At 49.0% G+C, this 12,648-nt stretch overlaps 1 protein-coding gene across 3 annotated transcripts in view; it reads left to right on the top strand.

Annotated features, from left to right (window-relative positions):
* RAB6A (RAB6A, member RAS oncogene family) overlaps positions 1-8,750 on the top strand; it is a 62,376-nt gene extending 53,626 nt beyond the window's left edge. For all 3 annotated transcript variants that reach the window (XM_075742634.1, XM_075742633.1, XM_075742635.1), the window contains 2 exons: positions 2,893-2,959; positions 5,598-8,750. In XM_075742634.1, coding sequence (XP_075598749.1) covers positions 2,893-2,959; positions 5,598-5,662 — 132 coding nt within the window. In that variant the 3' untranslated portion in view covers positions 5,663-8,750. The remainder of the gene's footprint in view (positions 1-2,892; positions 2,960-5,597) is intronic.
* Positions 8,751-12,648: the final 3,898 nt, after the last annotated feature.

The following is a 12,648-nucleotide window of genomic DNA, read 5'->3' as shown; positions in this document are numbered from 1 at the left end:
AAGAACAGGGTCAAAGATAATGTAATACTCTTCTGCAGAATATGAGGCGGGGAAAAAAAGCAGTGTAGTGAAAGGGTAGGTAAGGTAATTTGCTCCATTCTCTACCTCTAGTGTATCACTTCCATATCAGCAGGAAAGTGTGTGTTGGAGGGGCGAGAGGTTGAGCAGATCATCTCCTGCAGAGCTCATAGGGATAGATGGAGCTATGAGGTGATGTGCCAGAAAGGAGCAGGGTTTACTATCTCATCTGGTTATGCATTGACAACGTACCAGTACGCTTCTGAAAGCACACTGGATGGTATTTGAATATGCAGTGCTACATAGAGTGAACAAAAAGCCTTTTGAAAAGTAATAAGCTAAGAAGGTTGGCAGTGCTGTCCTCTTACCTAATTGGAACAGCGAGGAAAGATAGTGCTGACCGTGAGGATGCGATGGGAGATTGCTCTGACAGTCTGCAGCTTCTTTCTTCTCTATTTCATTCTTACAAGCCAAAGTGCTCATGTCTGACTAGTTTAAAATGCTTGGAAAATGATAGTCACCTGGCTTTTTCAAGCAGAGTGAAAAGTGGTGGTGAGATGAGGCAAGCAGATACAGTAACAAGAACTGATGAGCTCAATCGATAGGACTTTTTTTTGTACAAAGATTACAATTAGCTCAACGTGTAGCTTCTCCCTGTGTCAAAATTATCTTTATTCTGACCAGGCAATCTCTCTTACCTTTATACTTTTGGGTGATTTTGCGTTCCTGCTGTCTGTTCAGCGTTGGTGGCTAGTACAGTTTAGCAACCGGAATTTTGACATGATCTTTGTGAGTTTGAGAATTTGCCTGAACTTTACAGTGAGGCTGGTGGAAGGTTCAGGATAATGCCAGGGGTTTAAAGAAACTTAGATGAGGATACTAAGCTTTTTTTGCTTTGAAATTGTTCGCTAAAATCAGCGAGATACATCAAGCACTGGCTTCCCACCCGTATCCTTGTCTCGGTCCAGATTTCAGTGTATGCCCACAAAGTTGGTGAAAAGGGGATGAGGATGCTGGAGATTAGTTTCTAGAGTGGCTGTGAGGGAGATGATGGGAATGGCGAAGGAAAGCAGCTTTGCTGCCTTCTACCTGTCAGTTTAGCAAAGATCAGACACCGACAAGCGTAGTGTGTTCGTACTCCCGCCCTGCAATGGTCACAGCCACACCTGACGGACTGGGGGCTTGTTCATGATTAGCTTGGAGGGTACCTGTCAAGCCGACAAAGTTGTTTTCTTGTCTTCCCAGCGTCATTCAGATGTTCGGGGCTAAATTTGCAAAAGCGCTTGGGCACTGCTCTGCCAAGCTGTTCAGATACTTACATTCATAATATAAACCGACGGACAGTGGCTTGGCTCAGTTTTCTGTGGAAAGTGGGTCACTGGGAATAAGTGGTTTAGTTTTGTGTCAGCGGAGGAGAGGACTGAGATAATGTGCAATAATAACGATTTAACACGTTAAGTCTGATGTCAGACTCGCACCAGGCGTTTTGGGACTCCTGAGCTGCTGTCGGGCACGTGCTGGGGTGATTTTAACGCACTGATGGATGGAGGTGTTGAGCGGTTTGAAACATCTACTGTTCTGGATGCTTGATAATGCATAGGCAAGAAATACATAGTAGTAACAATGTCTGTAATGGTGCAAAAAACATTAACGCAGTGTACGTCAGATGCTTAGATCTGTGTGCGTGCTGAGCGCATCAGCATGGGATCAAAACTCTACTAGGGCCATTCTCCAAAGGTAAGAAACAACGAATAGTAAAGGTGCTTTCTGTCCTTCTATTCCGTCCTGTCCTCTCGTCCTGCTGCGTGCACGCTCGCCGAGGCACGTGAAGAAGAGAACTTGTGTGGTTCCTACCAAGTGAACGTGGCAGCTTCTTGGAGAAGTGGCACTCAGCTGTAGGATGATCCTTAACTGTGCTGTTCCCATGCAGGGGAAGACAAACTACTGTGGGCTGAGGAAATTCAAGTGTATTGGTAGAGGGTAAATCTGTAGGCTCCTCACGTGGAGGGTTGGGGATATGCCGTGTGGTGGGAACCGGAAATCTGAGCCTCAGGGGCAAAGGTAGGAAAAGCAGGAGAGGGAATTGGTGCTGTTCAGTCTTACCTCAGCCTCCTTCAAGTGGAATAAAGCTATGAAGAGAGTTTGGAGCTAAGATCTTGCAGGGAAACTGGAGAGAGTGTCCAAGTGAGAGGTAGAACAACTGCGTTGGGATTGCAAGAGTACTTGACACGTGTTCCTGCTCTGTGTTTTATACTCTGAGTCTGGGCTGCACATACGGTAAGGATGGAGTTGCTACCAAAAGTTGAGGGTGCTCAGAAAAGAACTGGGCAAATTCCTGAAAGAAAGATCCTTTTGTCTTGGTTCATCAGGAGCCTGAGCCACAGATACATGCAGCCTAGACGATGATGTCATTACGTACGTGCCCCGTTCTGACGCTCTTCTGTAGGTGCCAGCTTGGCCGATGTCGGTCACAGACTCCTGGATGTTGTGTTTGACTTTACCACTGTGTCCGCGCTCCTGTGTAACTAATACCCTGTGGAGGTCGAGTTCCCACCTGACGTGGGGAAGTTGTTGGGGTCTATGGATGTGGCAGATGTGAGGTGGAAACGCCGGATTCCAAACGGAGCACGTTTGCAGAGGAGGTGATAGAAAGTTTGCTGCTCGTAGCTAGTAACATTTGATCTTCAATAACAACAAAAATGGGGTTTGCCATTTCCTAAGAATAAAGGTTATATTTGGTGTCAGGCTTTTTGGCGTAAGCAGTGTAAATAGTACTGAAGGATGTATTGAATCATTGTTTGAACTGTATCAACCGGGGTGCGCGCTCTTTAAAGTACAATTGTTTTGATCTGTTCCCTGTGTGGTTTTTTGCAGCTTTTCCGACGCGTGGCAGCTGCCTTGCCTGGAATGGAAAGCACACAAGACAAAAGTAGAGAAGACAGTATCCTTTATGCGTTCGTGCTGTCATTCAGCGGTGGCAAAGCACTGCCAGGCATTACTGCGGACGAGGAAAATGCAGGCCCTGAATGACAAGGATGAAGGAGGGAGCGATATCTCTCCTGAAGCCCTCAGTCAGCTTATGGACATCCCAAAAAAGAGGCCTGAGAGGGGGAGTAGGGGCAAGTAACCCTCGAGCTTGAAGTACTGAGGAAGAAGGCTTGGTGGGATAGACGGTTGGGACTGGGGGTGTTAAGGGTGGAGGCCTCTGCCGTAAAGCAGGGGAAGTAGAGATGCTTAGGGCTAAGAGATAGTATAAAAGTGAGGACACTTGAATAAAAGCTGAAGGGAGGACAATGGGGAGGGTGCAAACAAATCCAGAAGGGTTCTCTGCTTGGTGTTTGAGCAGGTTGGATGTGAGGAGGGGAAGGGGAGACTATGGAGTGGGAGAAAACACCTGCAAAGAGGCCTGAACCCCCCCCCCCCCCCCGCCCCGGTTTGGCTCTTGCAGGGCTGACTCCAAAATCAGGCCAGTTCCTCACGGTCACGTTGAGGGAAACTTCAGAAATCTCCAAGGATGGAGATCCCATAACCTCCCAGACCGCAGGCATCTGTGGTGCGAGGGAGAAAACTCAACTGGAGGGATCGGTCTTGGGCAAGGGACAGGAGGTGGTGTGAGGGATAGAAAAGGGATAAAGCTTTCTGCGTAACAAGCACGGCTACAGCGGAATTGCTTACCTGGCCGGCTGGGTTTTTTTGGGGAGGGCAGTTAAGCCCACGAAGGTGCTTTTGGTGAGTGGCTTGTGAGAAAAGTGTAGGGGTGTTTTGTGGTTGTTTAAGCATAGCTCTGAAGGTGAAAGAAGTTCTGCGATAACTGGGCTGCTTCTTACGATCTCACCTGACTAGGCATTTTTGGTCGCTTGGATTAGAGAGGAGTTATTAGTGGGTACTTCCAGGTGGGAGCAAAGAGGGCTTGAGTTGCATCTTGATTAAAGGAGTTGGTGAGATGTTAGAAGTGGGTGAGGTTTTTTGAGTAGAGGGAGTTTTTCAGGGTTGTCGGTTTTATTTGCAGCAGGGATCGCGTAGCTGGCAGCTGGTCAGTGGAGGAGAGATGGCGCTTTGGAGGAAGGATGTGACAGGAACCGTAGGAGTGGGACAAGCGTGGTGCTGAGACTACGTCTCCTGTAGAGCGTAGGGGAAAGGAGGATTTGGGAAGCTGTGGATCGCAGCTGCTAAGGCACAAGCTTTGCACGATATGGACTTGATTGATCAAAAATACTTTGTTATGCAGGTCACTGAAAGGTTAATGAACACCAATCTTTATTAATGAGGATGGTGGTAGAATGCACAGGCACTGGCTGATGGGCCTGCAGTTTCCTTATCGGGGAGTTTGATCGCCAGTCTCTGAATGGGAGTGCAGTAAAGACGCTTTGAGTTTGGCTTCCTGCAGGCTGCAGATAGCAGGAATTGAATAGGATTGTCTCCCAGACAGCTGCGCTGGGATTAATGGGGGGGATTTTCCACAGGCTTTTTTGCAGAACATTGAGGGTTCAAGGATCTTGAACCGCTCGTGCTCAGTGATGAAGCCGGCAAGGCTCATTTTGAGCGTCTCTGACTTAAATATGTATCAAGGCTTACATCAGCCAAATGGACCAGATATATGAGATGAATTATCAGTCTTTTGTTTCCCTTTTTGTGTTTATTTTCTCCTAACCTGTGTAAAAAGCAACTCCAACCCCCTAAAGAAATAATTTAGAAGTACCAGCTGCGTGACCTGTTTGCCTCTGCGTTAGCTGATAAGTGAAAAGCTTGAGACTTGCGCTGAACTGCCGTGAGTCGGGTTTTGGGATTAGTGTTCAGAGTGCCTCCTGCGAAAGGCTGCGTAGGGAATTCAGGTGCCGCAAAGGGGAGCAGCTTATCACAGGCTGGTTCGGAGCGGCGACCTCGTGTTCTTGTCGGATATTAGCTGTCGTTGCGAGGGGCGAGTTCAGAGAGGCGGCAGAGGTTTTGTTTGCCAGCGGTGCGGTAAGCAGAGCGGTTTAACTAGAGGGAGGATGGATGGGAGAGTTCAGGATGGCATCACATCTGCGAGCTGCGGGTGGCGTAAGTACTCGGGGATTAGTGATGTGCAGAGCGTGAGGAGGAATGGCTTTTGGGGGGGATTCTCTTAGTGAGCTGTTCTTCCATGGGTTCCTCCAGACTCCTGCTATCTCCAGGGCGGCGGCGTTCCTTGAGCCGGCAGGTAGAGCCCCTCCTGGGTGCCCACCAGCTGGAGGTGCTGCTCCATGCTGGAAGACTGTTTCCAAGTTGTTACTGGTTCCCTCTGGAAACGGTGATTAGCCCCTTCAGCGTTTACATCTTTAATTACTATAGCAATTGCTTTGGAACAAGACGAGGTCACTGGGGAAGAGCAGACTCTGGTTACAGACAGGCATTTTCCGCTATGTACTTAAGAACACGCCAGGGCAAGAGGGGCTGCGGAGAAACCTCTGTCTTGACTGATTTGAAGCTGGTCTCTTTCAAGAGCTTTTGAAAATACTTTTCAAGTATTAATATTAAAATACCAGTCAAAATCCTGCCCCCCCTCGTGCTAGTAGGGAAACGCAGTTGGCTGTAAGTTTACCTTAACTTATTTCTTCCAGTGATTGACATAAAACTGGAAAAGCCTCAAGAGCAGCCTGTCAGTGAAGGAGGCTGTTCCTGCTAATACCATGTGGCTTCTACCTTTCTCCAGAACATCACTGCTTTCCCTCCCTTTACTCTTCATTGACTGCAGTGTGAATATTGGCTTGAACCTTCCCCTTTCAGTAATAACGTATTGCAGTTCATCATCGCTGGCTGTCTCGTGGAGATGATCTATTAGCTTCACAAGCACACACACACACACACAAAGAAAATGTCAGTGTCTTCATTATTTATAAGAAAAAAAAAAAAAGCCAAAATATTCCAGCATATTCTAGTTATAACTTTAAAAAAAAATAGGTACAATTTCTTAATATTTGTTCCTTTTTTAATATGTTATGATATTGCACTTTGAAATGATGGAAACTGAGTAAGTTTTGAATTGGACTTAGACGAGATGTATGTGCAGAAGAACGCTTGCAAATCTTACCCGTTTGATTTCTCTAACAAACTGGAAACGACTAGACAGCAGTCAGAAATGCAAGCGAAGGTGGCATATGCCGAGGGTTAAATGCTTATCCTATCAATAATAAAAAAAAAAAAAAAAATTAAACCCAAGCTCTTAATCTTTTGAGCAGAGATAGCCTGACTGGTTTTCAAACCCCCAATCGTTTTTAGAAACCAACCTTAGCAGGGCGGGGGGGGGGGGTTTCGACACCACGAAAGGCTACAGGATTATTTTTTATTTTACTTCTTGCAGAGGCAACGTTGAACACGTTTCCAAGAAAGCATATTGAGAAATAGAAAGCGTCTTTCTGAACGGGATGAATGGCTTCTGGAGGATTTGAAGGGGGAAGGAAAGGGTGGATGTGCATTAGCAAAACACTTGCAGGAAACGGGGGGAAATATGTTTCGAGTCCAAGATGAGTTTTAAGAGTATTTTTTTTTTTTTCCTTTTATGTAGAACACCTATGAAGTAAATTATTACTGCCCGAGAGATGGGAACGTAACGTTTCAGCTGTTTGTCGGAGAAAACCGTTTTGCTTCTTTTTTTAGGGGAAAATATTAAGTGAATTCAGGACCGGCACTAAAACCTGCCGAAGCGGATTGAAACCTTTTTAAATTTGGCAGAAAAAGGCAAGAGCAGCTGGATTTACCCAGCGGAGATGCTGAGCTCGCAGGCCAGTGCACGGCTGGGAGAGAGGGGGCGGCGGAAGGGGGAATCGCACCCGCTTTTCCGTAGCGTGGTCGTAGGTCGACTGGGGAAGGGGTGTTTACTTTGATCATACAGAAATCTAGTTGAGAGATCTTAGACAGAAAGGAAGGGGGTTTAATAGGATGGAAACCAACTTACGATTATGCAGATTTATGCCTTTATTTTTTAGCTTTTTTTTTATGTTCAGTCTTCCAAGTTGGTTTAGTTTGGTTCACTAGAGCTGTATAGTTTGGTTAAATAACTAGTAATTTAGTTTTCTATTTAACTAGGCTTACAATTAACCATTTTTCTTTGATATTTATTTCTTTGCCTAATTTTTTTTACTATTTTCGGTAATGATTTTTTTGTTTTGTTTGTTTGTTTTGCTGAGGAATCTGTTTAGAGCTTTGCTGATGTTGCGAGATGTAGCTACCCGAGAAACACGGAATCGAACACACTAGAAGTGCACCCTTTTAATCTTTACTAGTCATTGTGAAGTTACTGTGTAAGTTAATAAACACAATTGTAAATACATTGTTTGCTGGGCGAATATGGCTGAGTTACAGTGCAGGAAGCAATTCTTGAGTCTGTGTTGCGATTGCTACTTAAACGAACAATTGCAAACAAATATTCAGGCTCCTCCTTTCGTTCTCTTCTGCCCCTCTACCATCTAAAATAACCAACCAGGGAAGAGAAAGGGAATCGTCCTCACCACCACTTTCACCAGGAAACGGGCCTAAAAGAGTTTTGGAATTCTTTGTTCCCGAAATGAATGCTAAACTCGTGCCCTGCCCTGGGTTTAGAGCAGCTCTGCACAACAATAACTTAAAGGCAGAATGAGATGTAAAGTGCTTTTATAATGCAATATTAAAGGCGAGTTTTTTTTGACGTGGCATGTCTTGAAATAAACATCAATGATATGTGACAAAGGATCATTCTTTATTTAAAAGAAACTCTTGGGGGGAAGGAAACCTGGCTACTTTTCCTGTATTGTACTGTTCTTAACTGTGCAAAAATGGTTCATCTTGCTGCTTTTTCATTTTGGGTTTCTTTGGTTGTTTTGGTTTTTTCCCCTTTGGTTCTTCACGCAACTTACGTTGGTCATCATTTGGGTGTTTGCCACAAGCGCATCCTTTTTCGCTTCTGATATAACCAAACCCCTACGCTTCCCATAGTTACAAGCTTTAAGCACTGGATTTGCAAGGAGCTGGTTTATCACCTCCGGTTACGGTGGCTGAGCGGTTCGGCTGCTTTTAACGGAAGCCGCTCGCGGAGAGCAGCTACGCGTCTTCGAGCAGGTTTGTTCAACGGGCCCGTTATAACTTGCTCTGAAAAAAAAAAAAAATACCTAGAAAGGAGCGTGCCCATGAGCTCTGTGTTCAACACAGCCCAGTGGTCGCAGGACCGAGGACGAGTCGGGTCCCTGGTCCCCCAGGACAGCCTGGTACGTTTAACCTCTGTCCTTGCCGATAGTCAGTGCTTAACGTGACTACAAGACTCAATCCTGTCCTAATCCCAGTTTTCCAGAGAAAAGACATTTCCAAAGTGAGCACAGGAGCAACACAGTCTTTTTTTTTTTTTTTTTTTTTTAAATTTTTTTTTTGCACCATTAATTCCTTGCGCCATCTGTCTGTCAGGTTTTAGGTTTTAATTCTCTTTTGCTCCATCAACATGGCCAGTAGAACCACGGGAACAGACTTTTTTTAATGATGATTTTGTAAACAGTGAAGGTTTCTGCTCTGTTTCTTTTCTCCTCCCCACTCTGGCTTGATTGTTGTACAGTACATTATGCAGCTATTCCATGACTCACTTTTTGTCTTGATACAAGTAGTTGAAGAAATTGTATAAGGGGAAAAAGGTTCCTTTTCTTCATGTTGGAATGTCACTGGTACCTCAGCTCTGTTTGATAATATGAAACAACAACAACAACAACAAATCCTTAGCGCTTGAACTAAATAAATACCTGTCTCATTGGAAAGCTCTGGGTCTCTTCTCTAAGTACGTCCATCAGAACGCAGGTTCCTGGGGGCGCAGGCCGTCAGGCTGCTGCTTCTCGCTCGTGGTTTTTGGGTTTGAAGTGCTGCAGGAGGCTTTTTAAGGGCAAGAGTAAGCTTTTTCTTTCTTTCTTCTTTTTTTTTTTCTTTTTTTTTTTTTCTTTTTTGAGGAAAGATGATGGAGTTGCATGCTTACCGTCCCGCCGGTTCTATACGTGTCTCTGTTTCCAGCAATCGACAAGCGATACTGAGGATGGGTACAGAGAGCACATCCTCTGCCTGCTGCGACTCTGCCTTTCCGATCCTTTCTCCCTCTTGAAATCCAGCCGTTTCCTCCGTTCCCTTTCGCAAAGGTGATTCGGGCGTGTTGCGCGGCCTCGCCGCTGCCTGCTTCGGCTTCCCCGGGTGCCTGCTCTGCGATAGCCGGTGAGCGCGGGCGGACCAGCCCTGCCTTCCTTGAGGAGGATCCTCCTTAAGCCTCCACCTTGCTGGAGATGGCAGACGAGGGCTGCGGGGACGGGTAGGTGAGTACCAGTAACGGAGATGCTCTTTGACACAGTTACCCTTGTCTGGGATTCTGGGGAAACTGGTTTTGGGCTGGTAACGCCAGCAGCCTAACCTCTATCACTCGTTCAAGCTCTTCTATATTAAAAAAGACTGTCAATAAATTGGTCGTTAACTTTGACAAGGAAGAAAATTGAACGCGGTCTTGTAGCTGCGGAGATGTGCTGGAATTTCTGGTGTGGGAACAGGTCGCTGGAGAAGGCTTTTGTCACGGAGCGGGGAGCTGCTGTTCCTGGAACCCCCCAGGTCCTGTCCTGGGTGGGAGCCCACACGTTCACCTCAAAACTGGGTTTAGGATTAATCTGTTGGAAGGAGCCGGATTTAATATTAAGCGCGTGTTGTCTCCTAGGTAGCACCGAAGTGTGTCGGTCTCCATTCCTCCTTACGGCTCCCCGTTGCTGTTGAATTACCTAACGCTGCTGCCGTACGTGGCCTTGGGGCTGTCACCTCAAATCCTGGTATCCCAGTTTCCCAGCTATAAAAGGGAACCGGATTAAACTGGAGAACAGGGGTTGTCTCTGGACAAGGTGCGGTCTGGCCGCTAGCTCACGGCTGCAGCGGGTCGAGCTCTCCGCTCCCAACCTTGCTGTTTTTTATTAGCTCTAAAGTCAGACGGGGAGTGTCTGGCTCAGATTAGAGGCTGCTTCACGCTGGTGTTCGCTGATGGCTTCTTTGTCTGCTCCGCTGGTGGGGTCAGCCCTGATTTTCCCAGGCTGGAGGAGCCGCAGCATCCTCCTTCCAGCGTCTGCAGAGTTGCTGCAGCAGCCGACGCCGGCCCCTCGCTGCACAACGTCGGTTTTGCTTCCAGCGCCCAAATCCTCAGCAAACGAGTCAGTGAGAGGGCTCTACCTGATGCAGCGGCACCTTTTCCCGTGTACCAGCCCCGAAAGGCAGATAAATGGGGGGGGGCAGGCAGGCAGGCTGCTTCTCACCACGCTACCCGCAGCGTGGCTGCGGCAGAGGCTGCCAACGCTCCCTGCGGTCGGGAAAGCAGCTGCAAACGCCCGGACCTCCAAACAGCCTCTCCCATCTGCACTGCCGTAGCGCTCGGTGCTCAGCCACCGCCTCTGCTGTTGCCTGAGCTGGCGTTTCCAGCCTTGCTGGGCTTGGTTTTTCATCGGTTGGCAAAAGAACTTATTTAATTTTTTTTTTTGCCCCCCCCCGCTCCTTTTTAACCATCTTTCCCTTCCCCATCCTGGTCTGAGTACACGCCAAAGTCGAACGTGGTTTTTTAGAAGGTATTTGGGATCCTCTCGTAACCGACTGCCGTAACTGCCTGGCTCAGGCGTGTCGGGAGTTAAACGCCAGCTGAATTGCAATGACAGGAGCAGCTCTGCCGGTCCCTGGAGGATGAGGAGTAGGGCAGGGCCGAAGGCAGCTCGGGCTGGAGGCAGCTGGGCGATGCTCCTGCTGCCCCGTGGCTCTGCCCTGCTGCGTTCGGAGGGAGGAGGCTCTCCACGAACGCTGTTTCCGAGTGGAACCTTCCAGGCTCGCCACCTGTTTCCGAGGTTTTGGGTATAAATTAAAGCCATTTCGAGTGTTTGCTGTCGGCCACCCAGAGAGCGCGTCTGGGATGAGGATTGTGTTAAAGCCTTGATTAAAGTTAACGCTAATTAAAGCACTGAAATAGCTCTATATCCCCCCCCCCCCCACACACACACAGCCAGTTGGTCCATCCGGGGTGCTGCCTGTCCTCAGATACGGGGTGCTGGAGGGAGACGGTGGGGTCTGTTGATGCTCCCGGGGCTGGCGGTGAACTCGGCACCGACCTTTGCTGCCTTTATCCCAGCTCGGGAAGAGGGAACGGGTGGAATTTCGATGCTCAATCCTGACATTTGCCGAGGTGTAGCGACCTGCGATACACCTTTTATTTCCAGATAAGAAGTTTCTGGTTGCAGCAAGGGTCGGTTTCTTTGCTGTGACATTTGGGGACTAATCTTACAAGGCTGTTTGTGGGTGCGCTTGGACGTTTAATCGCTTGAGCCTGGTCCCACTGCGTCAATCCTCATTTCGGAGGGTTTTTTGAGTTGCTCTGGGCTTCGGACGGTGTTTGGGGTTTCGGCAGCTCTCACTACTGGGAGGGGTTGTGCGAGTCTGTATTTGAGCGTGAACGGAGCGGGGTCAACCCTCATTTCTGGTTTTCAGCACTTCTTGTCCCTCTGGTAGGTCCCAGTCGGCACTGAAAGCCCCCGGGAAACCCCTCTCCTGCGGGCAAAGACCTGAACGGAGCAGAAGCCAAGCCAGGAGACGGTTTTGTGGACGATGGCTTCTGTTTATGCTTCTGAATTTCTTTTTTAACCTATTTAATTGCTCCTTTGTTTAGTTTCCTAGCAAGGGGCCTGGCTGCCACCGGCTGCTCCCACCGACCGCGTGAAGACCCCGGGAGTCGCCGCTGGAGGCGTGTGCCGGTCCGTCGCCGCCCTTCTCGGTGCCTTTGCCTGGATCACTTGGTGTCCCCGGGTCTTTGGGGACCGGCGCAGCCCCGCTCGGTACGAGAGAAGCAAGATCAGCCCTGGGATGTTCAGGTACCGCAGGGATGGGGAGCGCGGGGGGGCTGAGCTGGGGAAAAGGAGCTTTTGCAGGTCAGCAGCTGGCCGCGGCGTGGAAAGGAGCGCCGATTTCCAGGTCGTGCTGCTCTTGGTGAAGCCTTTCCAGATGTTTCCATCTCCAGGTGTGTCTCACCCTTGGGTTGGGGGGTAAATGCCCCAGCAGCGGCTCCGGGCCTGGCACTGGAGGTGGGCTTTTCCCAGAGCTGCCAGCTCCCGGGATTGCTGAAATCCCTGAGAAAAGAGGGTTTGAGGAATGTGTCCCCCTACAATTGCCTCTGCCCAGCCCAAGCCATCTCGTACCCGCAGGTTACGCTGCCGTTACTCGGACGCTTTATTCCCACCGGAGCTGAGCTTGACCCTGGGGGCTCCGTGTCCCAGGCTGCTTCGTTAGCAGCCAGACACGCCGCTCCGCTTCCCGCCAGATGGGACGGCACCGGGGAGTCTCTGTCGGTGCTAATTGGCGGCGGTGCCAGCTGGGGCTGTGCGCAGCCCCGGACCTGAACCAACCTTGGCCCTTGTACCCTGGTGGCACTTTGTGGTGGTGACAGGAGAGGGACGGCCTCCTCGGTTGGCCACGCTCGCTGCAGGGATGTCCCGTCCCCCTGCCCTACAGCAGGTCCTGCTCCCCGGCGTCTTCCCACCCACGTGGAGGAAAGGGCTGTTGCTCCCAAAGCTCTGCCTCGGGGGGTCGGGGTGGGGGACACCCCGCAAAGCGTCTCCTGGTCCTGCAGGGACACGTTTAGGTGGAAAATGGGTCAGAAAGCGGGAC

The sequence above is a fragment of the Balearica regulorum genome, chromosome 1 (genome assembly GCF_011004875.1).
Source record: "Balearica regulorum gibbericeps isolate bBalReg1 chromosome 1, bBalReg1.pri, whole genome shotgun sequence".
NCBI lineage: Eukaryota > Metazoa > Chordata > Aves > Gruiformes > Gruidae > Balearica > Balearica regulorum.
This window is presented reverse-complemented; position numbering and strand designations above follow the sequence as displayed.